The sequence below is a fragment of the Lycorma delicatula genome, chromosome 1 (assembly GCF_047948215.1).
Source record: "Lycorma delicatula isolate Av1 chromosome 1, ASM4794821v1, whole genome shotgun sequence".
Lineage (NCBI taxonomy): Eukaryota > Metazoa > Arthropoda > Insecta > Hemiptera > Fulgoridae > Lycorma > Lycorma delicatula.
In genome coordinates, this window is record NC_134455.1 from 249,724,865 (window position 1) to 249,738,123 (window position 13,259).

General features: G+C 30.9%; 1 protein-coding gene across 1 annotated transcript in view; it reads right to left on the reverse strand.

Moving 5' to 3' along the window:
- Positions 1 to 3,668: 3,668 nt before the first annotated feature.
- The window catches only part of Cad88C (cadherin 88C), a 253,672-nt gene continuing 244,081 nt past the window's right edge, over positions 3,669 to 13,259 (reverse strand). The window contains exons 33-34 of the mRNA XM_075375504.1: positions 6,610 to 6,702; positions 3,669 to 4,565 (exon numbers count right to left, since the gene is read on the reverse strand). Of these exons, the coding sequence (XP_075231619.1) occupies positions 4,400 to 4,565; positions 6,610 to 6,702 (259 nt within the window). The 3' untranslated portion in view covers positions 3,669 to 4,399. The remainder of the gene's footprint in view (positions 4,566 to 6,609; positions 6,703 to 13,259) is intronic.

Sequence of the window (13,259 nt, forward strand, 5' to 3'; positions counted from 1 at the left end):
GAAGAAAGAAGCATTTGGAAAAATATAGTTAAAAGAAGAGACAGACTTATAGGCCACATACTAAGGCATCCTGGAATAGTCGCTTTAATATTGGAAGGACAGGTAGAAGGGAAAAATTGTGGCCATGTTTGGAGTATGTAAAACAAATTGTTGGGGATGTAGGATGTAGAGGGTATACTGAAATGAAACGACTAGCACTAGATAGGGAATCTTGGAGAGCTGCATCAAACCAGTCAAATGACTGAAGACAAAAAAAAAAAAAGCAGAGCAAGTACTAATGACAGTAATTTTACTAACTATGTGATTGCATACTTGTTTGTATGAGAAGGATCTGCAGCAGAAATATCAATATTTATTATATTCACTGGAATACACAGTAACAGAAATACACAGACAATCACTCTGAAAAAGGTATTAGCAACATATGATGTAGCTCCAACCACAGATTAAGAAAATTGTCTTCTTAATCTACGCTGACTAATCACCGAGATAAATGCACAAAGTATCATAAGTTATCATAAGCATCGCAATAAGCACTGAAGTAGATATAATGGTCTCCTACTACATCTTTCTGAAGCCAAAAGGCTCATTAAATTTAAAAGACATTATTAGGTGAAAATTTAAATATATAAAAAAAAATGTATAATCTGCATTTAGAAGTTCATCCTAGACATCAGAGTGACTTGAGACTTGCAGGAAACTGTTTAATTCCAAGTTTAAAATACAGAGTGATTCAAACAGGACTTCATGACACAAAAGCATTTTTTTTTTTTGTCTTCAGTCATTTGACTGGTTTGATGCAGCTCTCCAAGATTCCCTATCTAGTGCTAGTCGTTTCATTTCAGTATACCCTCTACATCCTACATCCCCAACAATTTGTTTTACATACTCCAAACGTGGCCTGCCTACACAATTTTTCCCTTCTACATGTCCTTCCAATATTAAAGCGACTATTCCAGGATGCCTTAGTATGTGGCCTATAAGTCTGTCTCTTCTTTTAACTATATTCTTCCAAATGCTTCTTTCTTCATCACAAAAGCATATAAAAATTTATTTAGATAACTTACAGATTTAGTTGGGGGTCTCATTTTATAGCTAAACACATCAAGATTTGACTCATGTAGTTCATAGTACTGAATTTGCCCAACAGTGTTGTTAAAAATGGATGCATTTACTAGTGTGGAACATGCTCGTTGTGTGTTTTGGTTTCATGATTTGCAGTCAGCAACTGCAGTTCAATGTAATTTTCTTAGAGACTACAATAGGGAGCCTCCTAGTAGGTATATAGTTTACTCTTGGCACCAAACCATCGCTGAGACAAGTTGTTCTGTTAAACATACAAAATCACGAGGATGCATATGCTTCCCTGAAGCTGCTGTATAACAACTTGGAGAAAGTTCTGCATGTAGTCAGAAGAAATCAACGCGACATGCATCATGTGAGACAGGGCATTCCACAAATGATTGTTTGACGCATATTACGTAAATGATTGCACTTGAAGCCATACAAACTAATTCTGGTTCAACACATTACAGTACCAACAAAGTTGTTCAGCTGCAGTTTTGTGTGAAAATGATGGACAGACAGAACTGCAGACAAGATAAATTTTTAGACATTGTAATTTTTAGTGATGTCAATGTTTCCCATCAATGGAAGATGAAAACCCATCAACAGAAGGTGGTGACTGCCAAACTGGGTAGCAAAAACCCTCATGAAACTTTGCAGCACATTTGTGGTAGTTTTTTATGCCCGAAGCAAACAAAAACTATACTGTCTGTTTCCAGGAGGCAACCATAAATAGTATTGTTTATCTGGACATGCTTCAAAATTTTCTAATTCCTCAGACGATGAAGACCAAGATGGATGCCATGATATTGTAGCAAGACATGGTACCAGCTCACTACCACCTAGAAGTCTGAAATTTTCTTGATAGTCTATTCCCAGGTTGGTGGATTGGTTGTGAATGTTCTAATTGTTTGGCCACCTCACTCCCCAGATTTGGCCCTGCTATATTTTTTCTTGTGGGGTTTCATTAAAGATTGGATTTATGTGCCATCTTTGCCTGGTGATCTTGTTAGCTAAGACTTCAATTTAATGCTTGCAGAGGCAATGCCCGACTTGCTGGCTACAGTCTGGAATGAAATCAACTGTTGGTGGGATGTTTGTTGCATTATAAATGTAAGCCACTATATCAAACCAAAATGAATGTTGGGTGACAAACTTGATGTGCATGTCTATGAAATGAGACCACTACCAAATCTGAAAATTACCTCCATAAATTTTTATATGCTTTTTAATTTGTCAAGTCCTTTTTCAAATAACCCAGTAAGGTTCAATTATGCATAGTTTGATACTTGTAGTAAGTGTGATGAATTTAAAGGTAACATCGGTGAATTTAGTCAAACTGGAGAAAACTAATAAAAATTAAATTCTTATTATTAAAAGAAAAGTTTTAGGCACTTTAAAAAAAAAGTGACTTTAAAAGTTTTAGACACTTGTAAAGTAAAGAAGAAATACATTTTGTGAAATAAAAAGAATAAAAGAAAAGCTAGAAGAAACTGAAAAAAATTCCCAGAAAACAATTTTACAGCAATGAATTACCGAAAAAAAACTTGGTTTACATAATCTGAGCAGTAGTAATTCTTATTAAAATGGTCAGTTATAGGTTTTTAACTTAATACATGAACCTTGGTTCTTATTTATATACTGGCAAATTTGAATTTTTGATACATGTACAGCTTGCTAAAAAAAATGAGGGTGTAACTATGCATTTATCATCAATATTTGAACTACAATTAAAATAATATTTGTAACATTATATATGGTTCATCCATTATTCCTAATAATGTCATTGCAGTATTTTAAAATGCTCGTTGAAGGTACTTAAGAATAAACAAAAATTAAACTAATAAAACCATTATAGATATTTATACAACTTACTCTTCATATTCAAAAATTAGAAATATATTCACTATAATTAGACTGAAACTAATAGTCAAACATAAGGAAGCAACTAAATGACAATCACAGACATAGACAAGTGTATGGAAAATCAAATTTTATGTCCACATAATGTCAAAAAAATTACGTATAAGGGTTAAAGTCTGACGAACTTAGTCTTATGACTAGTTATAATTTTTTCCCTAAAACTTAATTTTGTGAATAGAAAACATGAAGCATTCTATGCACTTTGATTGAATGAGATTTAGAAATCATTTACATGTCCTTTAATTGGCCAATATAACAATTTTGAGAATGAACATTCCTACACAAAGCTCAATGAATTTTAACTTTTATTTGGTATTTAAAGAGAATTTATTTAAACAATATTGTGGACAAAAATAAAAAATTAATATAATGTAACTGAAAAAAATGTTTAAAAAAATAAGCAATTAAGAATTACAATATTGTATTAAAAACTATATTTAATATAATTTACATATTTTTACAAATAATACACAATGTATTGTACAAAGAATAAACACTGGCAGTAGTACTTTATAATATTGAAACATTGTTTTTCCTAGACAGTATTTAAAAATATAATTAAAGGAAATCAGATTGTTTTTGAATATTATTGCTTCACTGGTAAACCTAATATAAATATATATATATATATATATATATATATATACACACACACATGTACATATATTATACATCAAGTTTAGCATGGAAGAAATGATATTACAACATGGATCACCACATTGTAATTAAAACAATAATGATATACATATATATATAAAAAAGTAAATGTTACAAACAGCTGATTAAAAACATTCATCAGCTGTTGATATATTTATTAAACATTTAACATAAGGGTTCTAAGCATTCAAAATTTAATGTTTCAATAATTTTTCTGCTACAATAATCACTTTTCTTATTACTTTCTGTTGAAGCGATAAGGTTTTGGCAGTTTTATATCCAAGTATTATTTGAGATTAAACCAATTAATTTTTTTGTAATGTGAACTTGAAAGCATGCACATTACTGAATAAAATTAAATTAATATGTCTTCTGATATAAATTAATACAATCTATGATTACTGGTACAATTTGTTCAAGCATAATACAGCATAATAAATAAAATTTAAAAAAAAATTACAATACAAATCTCTTTTTATTAAATCACCAATTGTTTTAACTCATTAATTAGATAGAATACTGCTAGGAACATAAACAAGATCACCATGCTGTAATTTTTTAATAAAAACAATAGTGATGTAATAATAATAAATAAACATTAATTTTATATTTGCAAGTAGATTACCTGATCATGTTGATCATTAATGCTCAAGGGCAGCATTTATTTACAGCTCAATTACAATAAATGGTTATTTCAATCATCAATAATTGATAAAACATTCTCAATACAATGAGTCTTAATAAATATTTTGTATCATAATTCGGTGGTCTCAAGTTTTTTAGCAATTAGTGGATTACTTAACTTATCTAAATGATGATAAAGATTCTGATGATAGGTGGTTCCCACACTTCGGTTCAAATCATTTTGTTCCTTTACTGCTCCTCTTCCTCCTCCTTCAATGTGCATCACATTTGAACGGCTTAAATGAAATGTTACATTTATTATTAAGAGTCTTCAGAAAAATTGAATGAAAACATTGTTATAAGTTAATTTTAAAACCTTAAGATTAATAATAACTAAGGTGTACGATGTTCTGGTACCTTGTTTCAAATCCTGTTAAAAGTAGAGTTACTTTTAACTGGGTTTAAATTCCATTGTCACCAGTGTATTTTGGCCATTGGGGGTTCATTTAAAGACACCTTTAAATGAATCCCAAGGAGTGTTCCTTTAAAGGAGTCTTGAGCTATACAGTAGTGCTCAGGAATGGTTGACTTATGAATTTATCCTTATTATAATAAGGTTTACAGTCTGCTGCAAGAGCCAGAATAAAGTCAAACTAAAATAATAATACTAGTTTTTGTTTGTTTAGATTTTAAACGAATTAACTGGAATGGTCATTAGCCAATAACATGATTACAGCAGCATGCAATGAGATTGCACCAAGGGTTGTTTAATTACAGTTCAACAGAAATTAGTTAATGAAAAGTAACTTTTAACATTAGCATTTAAACTCTATTTTGTTATATGTTTTCATGATGCTACTCCCTAATATGTTTTCCTGTTATGGAACCATCAGGTTTTAAGGAATACAGTTTACTGAATTACCACGTATGTGATAATTTTCTTATCGATAAACAATCTTAATGAACATTCCAACCCCCCCCCGTAGGGGAGACACCCGCCTTGTGATGATTCTGGTCGCCACCACCCCCCCTGTTAGTAGCTCTGATGGGCTTAATTTTAATGAACAATTAAAAAAATAAAAACAGTTTTAAATTGCTGGCATCAATTTTAAGGAGTAACATCTAATAAATTTTCCTTCAAGCACAGCCAGCCAAGTTGTTCACCATAAAAATTCTTGCATCAAAAACAATTCTAAGATTTTTTTGAGAGCTTACATTAACAAACAGCAGGGAAGGGCTGCTATTTAATAATTGTAAAATCAACTACTACGAAAAATAATTTTGCAAAACTTGTATAACATTTAAAACTGCTTGTACATTAATTGTTACAGGAAATATTTAATTACCATTCAGAGAAATAATAATAAAATGAAACACATTACAATATTATTTTTATTATATTATTCAAAGAGGATTGTTTCCTATCATATGTTGCAACATGAAAATGGTTAGTGGGTAGATTTTTCATGGGGAATCAACAATCATATGCAAGAACTCACAGTACACAGTTAAATTTAAAATACTTTTATGATCTTGTAGTCTGAAGGTTTTAAAAAAAATTACTGTTAATTATTATCTTTTATCTGTTAATTATTATCTCTTAATTCTTTTAGTAAATAATCATTTTTAATTATTTTATTGTGCTATACACTATGATCTCTACCATTCTGATTTAGCCTAGACAGTTCTAGTACAATAGATATAAAAAATGTTTCATTGTAGTATACTGATGCTATGAGAATAAGTCTCAATTTTGAGCAAGTAGAAGTTTTTAATTACCAATCAGATTATTATTTGAACAATGAAATGTGCTTTATATTAAGACATTAATAAAAATAAGGCAATAGTATGCCCTATAATCAAGCCCTGTATTAAATTATGCATTTTTGATCACCTGACATCTGTTGAATTGGTTTAAAAAATGCAGAAGCTTAAGCATCCTTCATACCAGTTAAATAAACCTTTTGAAGTAATTTTGAAGAATAAATAAAGATGAAATTGGATTACTTCTGAAGATTAATTACTTTAATTTTTACTTCTGAATCATAGAAAATCATAGAAGGTAAAAAAATAGAATGGGTCATGTATATTAAAAATAATGTCAGTTTTTTAATAAATAAAGCAGAAACTTCTAGAGGTTTTTGTTATTACTGACAAATCAGTTTTTTTTAGAAAAAAGTAAAAAAAATAAATGAAATAATAAATAAATATAATGCCCATGTAATATACAGTAATGCATAAACTATAATATTATTTTTCTAAATTGAAATGACATTTTTAAATGTCTACAAATTAACGTCTGTTTAAAAAAAAAGTGGATTAGAGTAATTATGATAATACCTATTAAATGATGAATCATTTTGATTTTCAGCTTGAGTCGATGCAGGGTTTACCACAGCATTTTCATCAAGTGAATCTCGTTCAGACGCTTGACTGAAACATAAAGCTGTATTCTGTGTTACATTACCCAATACAAACATGGCATACGAATAAAAAAAAATAATAGATAATTTTGTTTTATAGTAATGTGTCCTGCAAAGTTGATGATTCTGAACAGAACTTACAGTAAAAACATATCAGTCAGGTGTGGTTTCTGATAGCTAACAGATCCTTATAACTTATGCTACAATATTACTGCACTATAGATTCTTTAAGAATACTGTTCAATTTTATCAAAGAGTGATGATAAACATTTCCTTTTCCTTGGGTATTTTGAAATTATAACATACAGAATAAAGATTGTTTCAATATATTCCCATGTCTTAGATTCTTTAGAACAGAAGTTGTTTTGGTTATTATTTCCTTTTTTTAATATGAAATCAAAGTCACTTGAATATAAATGGTTAATTGTAGACAGTATATCGAGTTGCATACAGGGTTCAAATATCATCTGCACTATGGAGGGTTTAGTATAATGATAATTGGCTCAGTGTCAAAAGCAATGGGATACCAATTCATTCTTCACTTTCTCTAGTAACCCTGATATAGCATTACTATTATTTTTGACAATGAATAAAGCAATTTTTACAGATTAACTGGTGTCCCATAACTGATCAACAACTGTTACAATTATGCCATTCAATGTGCATATATGAAGGGGTCTTTTAGTAATTTTTACTGAAAGAGCCCAAATTATTTAAATTCAATTAATAACATGTCACATAATAATATAAGTTATTAGTTAGCAAACTGATCAAACATTTTGAAAAATAGTAGTAACAAAAATTTGAAAAACTGTATTTTTAAGAAGTGATAACTGACATGTATTATCTGTCATTCTTTTCTTTTTTGCAAGTGTAAAATTAATACAATGTTAACCCTTTTTTGCTATTTTCTTATTTTGCAATTTAGTTAACAAATGTGAATAAATTTTCAAGTAACTTATTGATTTCCTTTAAATTTCTGTGGTCATGTTAAATTCATCTGAACTTCATTAGTTAATTCATTAGTTGTTAGTATTTAACAGTTTTTTTGTGTATGGAGAATTCTTTTGCTTTACTTAACATACAGTTCTGAGATTACTGTTCAAAAAAGGAAATGTATGTTCAGGATTTCTTGGGTCATTTAGTTTGTGAAGTACTAATACTGTAAGATATAAGATAAATGGAAGAGTCTGTAAAAAGTTATGTAAGATTAAAAAAGATTACTATATATTACACATCAACAGAGATTACAAAATAAAAATGAAATATATTGAACCACAATTTTGGTACGAAAGATAGTCTTGAATTGTAGTTTATTTGATGCAAAAATTACAAAGTCCTTTTGTATCTAATTATAAAGATTTTTATTCTTATCTTCAGTAAAAATGAATTGCTTATCTCACAGGAACCACAACTATAACTAAATATAAAATTACATAACCATATAATTGTAACTGTCAAAATTATTCAACTCCAGCAATTTTATAAAAATAATTATGATACATTATTTGTTCAAGATGAACTTAACTTATACAGATTTAACCAGTTTGTAAGAAATAATGATGTTTCCAAAAAAAAACTTTTGTTATCTTTTCAATTTCTTGAATATTATAAATGTAATAAATGGAAGCATGTATATTACCATAATATTTATTTATATATTGTTATTATATATATACATGTATATAGTAATATATATACAATGATTGCAAATTGCAAGGCAATCTCTCTGAAGATGACAGTGAGTTTCAGCTTGCGAAACATTTAACCCTGCTTTCTGCGCCAAATTTCTTGGGTACAAGGGGTAAATCTAGTGCTTCCTTATGGTTTTTAATCTAAGAAATTGAATAGAAGAGATTCCAGACCTTTATATATATATATATATATATATATCTACTAGCTGTACCCGCCACGTTTTTTGCTGTGGCACATTGTGGTTGCATGGATGAGAAATGAGAAACAAAACAAAGCATACATTTCATAGAAGCTTAATTTTGCAATACTTGTGGTTATACAATATTTTTTTTGTTTTTCCACTGTCTGCGTAGATATAATGGCTATCTGGTTTGCCGACTCGGGAACACGCACATACAGTTGTCCATGTGAGAAGCAATTCCCATCTAAATCTAAACCACACAATTCTAAAGATTGACCTTGAGCTTTATTGATTGTGATTGCAAATGCCAATCGAATTGGGAATTGCAATCTTTTAAATTGAAATGGTGTATAGGTCGGGATCATGGGTATTCGAGGAATGAGGACATCTTCACCTTTGAAAGGCCCCGTTAAAATCGTTGCTTCCACTACGTTATTCATCAATTTCTTAACTGCAAGTCGCGTGCCGTTGCAGAGTTTTGGCTGATTAATATTCCGCAACAGTATAATTGGCACACCTATTTTCAATTTTAATATGTGTGGTGGCATCCCTGGCCGATCAAGTGAGTTTAAAAATTCCGTTGGATAATTAACTACTTCATCTGCTTCTACAACGGTGTATATCGACTTATATGTAATTTCCTCACTTTGAATGCTGGATTGAATAACATTATTAAGTTGATAGATATCTTTATTCTTTGCGGCAAGCATAGCTCGTTCACTGAACCAATCGTGATTTCTATGATTAATTTGAATATCAGGAAATACTTTATCGATCAGTTCTTCTTTCGATGTTATTAAATTACAAAAATTGTAAGGAAATGATATTCATCTAGACGTCTCATCGACTGGCAGCTGTCCGTTTCCAATGTCCAGTAACTGTCGTGAGGATACCTCAGCTGATGGATCATTCTGCAACTGGACACGCATATTTGTAGTCAACTGCAATGTACGTACGTGTCGCCACAGTGTTGAATATTTCAGGCAAGCATTTATTTCGTCTGCTGGTGTCGATCGAGAAATTACAGACAATGTTTGTCTGAAATCTCCTGCGAGCAATATCAAAGCATTCCCGAATGGTTGAACGTTTCCACGCAAATCTCGTAACGATCGATCAAGAGCTTTAAGCGATTTTTTATGTGCCATCGTGCATTCATCCCAAACAATGAGTTTACATTTTTGTAATACTTTTCCCATACAGAATGCTTTGGAAATATTGCACGTGGGAGTCTCGATGATTTGCATGTTTAATCGCAACTTCAGAGCTGAATGTGCAGTCCTTCCACCTGGTAACAATGTCACAGCTATTCCAGATGAAGCAAGAGCTAAGGCTATGTCATTTTTTGATCGAACCGTTGCTAGAATCAATCTAATGAGGAATGTTTTCCCAGTTCCTCCTGGCGCATCCAAGAAGAAGTTCCCCCCATCTCCGTCATTTATCATTTGCATTATGCGATCATAAATGCCTTTCTTTTCACGCGTTAATTTGGGAATGTTTGATTGGACATATGACTGAAGATCACCAATGTTGTAACTCTGTTCACGGCGTAAATCCACATCAAATGAAGCAATCGCAGCTCAGGTGGGTGCTGGCATTCCAGTTGACTAAGAACTTTATTTGCATTAGCTAAGCACTTGTCTTCATTATTTATCAATTCTTCATTGTAAATGCCTTCTGTAAATTCAGACAAAAGTGAATATTTAACCTAACAAAGGATTTTTTGGTCATTATGTAGGGTTATTATTTTCTGTGTATATGGCTATTTCGACTTTTTTTGTTTGCATAGTCTTTAAGTCTATCTGGGCTATAAGAGAGTTGGGTATTTTAATTTATTTTTTCTTTTTCCTGTTTAGCCTCCGGTAACTACCGTTACCGGAGGATGAACAGGAAAAACAAAAAATAAATTAGATAATACTTCAGAGGATGAATGAGGATGATATGTATGAGTGTAAATGAAGTGTAGTCTTGTACATTCTCAGTTCGACCATTCCTGAGATGTGTGGTTAATTGAAACCCAACCACCAAAGAACACCGGTATCCACGATCTAGTATTCAAATCCGTGTAAACATAACTGGCTTTACTAGGACTTGAACGCTGGAACTCTCGACTTCCAAATCAGCTGATTTGGGAAGACGCGTTCACCACTAGACCAACCCGGTGGGCATGTTTTAATTTATTTACTGTAAGTCATCCTTCTTGGTGGTTTTTCTTTTTGTTTTGGTGTTTTTTTTTTAAAAAATAAAATACAGATGTTTAGCTGTTAAATATAATTCAAAGAAATTTGTTACTTAACCAGTTGTGATTTTGTTTACTTTGGCAACGGCCATACGGGCTCTTTGTGATTGTTCGTTGTATTTGACAGCGGCCATCTTGCATTGATCTGATTGGTTTTCCTTTCTTTACATTTCCATCTTATTTATTAGCCTCTTATTTATTAAAAAACTGTACAAATTAAAAATAGATGGATAGATTTATTAAAAATACATGAAAACAATCTTTGATGCGGGTTATATATCGTGCTAAAATTTGAGCTCAATCGGTGCATGGTGCAGAACATTTTGAGTTTTTGAAGCGTACACAAACGAACTTAACATTTATATATATAATTTAGGTTTTAAGAAAAATAGGGTAACACATGAAAACATTTTGTCAGAAAATACACTTTTTTAGATTTGGAAAATCTAAAATTTTGTTAAGTTACCAGTAAAAAAATAATGTTTTCTAATTAAATTTGTAAAAAAATTAATTCTGAGAAAATTTATGTAAATACTGCCTATTAAAATTAAACACAAATTTGGGAAGTTCAACTTTAATTAAAAATAAAACACACAAAATGGATCGGAGGTGATATGATTTTAAACAGAATAATTTTCATCAATGTTTGAACAGCATATTGTTAATGAAAACAAATAGAAACTTATCAATAACAGGAAAAAAAAGGTAGGCAAATCCATGCTAGCTGGGCACATCTAATAGCATCATTATTATTCATAATTAGTAGCTCTAGCTTCTACTATATGATTTTTCTATTCTTACTGTGTGCCAGTATGAGTGGAATAGACTAACAACTTCATCCAATCCCAAAGGAAAAAGTTTGCTGGCGTAAGATTGGGAGATCGAGGAGGCCATTTTACTGGACCGTTTCAATCATGGTCCAGTTTCACTTTTTAGGTTTCAGTGTTATAACCGACTTTTCTCCCATGATTTGCTAAATGTGATATTTAAATGATTCATTACATCATGAAATTAGTGAGAAGGTGCATCATCATTGAAAAACCACATCTACACTCTACCTGCAAGTAGAATATCTTCAAGAGTTCTATCAGATTTATTAGTAAAAAATGCAAGTACCATCATCTCCATTGAGCCTTGGGGCAATAAGAAAAAAGGCTTATGAAATTATTGCCAAGAAGGCCACACCACACATTAAATGAAAAAGTGCATTGGAAATGACTTGTAGCAATCTGATGGGGATTTTCTTGTGCCAATGTGCAAGTGTTACAATAATTTACCATATCATTTCTTGTAAACCAGGATTCATCAGAAATTAGAATATTACTTAGGAAATCAGGATGTTGTTCTCGTTTTCTAATTAACTATTGACAGCAATTCACCTGTTTATCAAAATCAGGTAAATAATAATTTTTGTAAATGTGTTGTATGGGTATAATTTTTGCTCCCGTAATGTTCCACACACACAATTGAAATTGCAAAACATGAAAGCGATGTGACAACCTTCTAGTATTTGAGGTGGGAAATGAGTGTACCATATTCAATATTGCTTCTTCAGCATTGTTATTTCTCACAAAACATTCATGACCAGCATCGATGCGTTGTGATTTAACAAACCTGTTTCTTGAACTCGCCTCTTCAAAGCCTCACGTTTTACAATCTGCTACTCTTCGATCTGGATAATTTTCCTGGTATCCACACACAGTAGCCAATCTATTTTTATCTACTTATTATTAATTAGCAACATATCCATCAACTCTCCAAATGAAAACAGATTTGTGTTATCGCCCATTATGAATGACTGACTGAACAATGACAGTACAAACACCGCTCAAATGTATATTCAAATGCTAGACACTAAATTTAATTGCTGATCAGCTGTTATTGCCAACCTATGAAGAAATAAAAATTTTTAATATGTTTTAGAAGAATGTCTTTCAAATTAATTTTTAGCATTTGTATGTAAATTGTTCTTTTTAAAATGGTACCATTTTTTCAATCCAGTTTGTGTTCTGTTTCTAATAAAAATTGAACTTCTCAAATTTATCTTTAATTTTAATAGACATTATTTACATCTTTTTTTCAGAATTAAATTTTCTATAAAGTTAACTAGAATTTTTTATTGGTTTATTGGTAAATTAACAAAATTATTTTATTCCAAACCTAAAAAGGATATTTTCTAACAAAACCTTTTTGTGTTTTACCCTGATTTTCTTAAAACCTAAGTGAGAAAGAAGTCTGGGACCACTTTTAATAAATTTCTTAAATAAAAAACCATTAGGAAGCACCAAATTTACCTCTCAATTTGTATCCCAAGAATTTTGGTATGGTTTAATTTCACAGCAGGGCTAAATGTTTCACAAGCGAAATTTGCTAACAAACTTTTCTGATCTACATTTTTATGAACTTTTTGCAATAGAATTATCTCCTGATAGATTGCCACGCAATTTGGAATCAC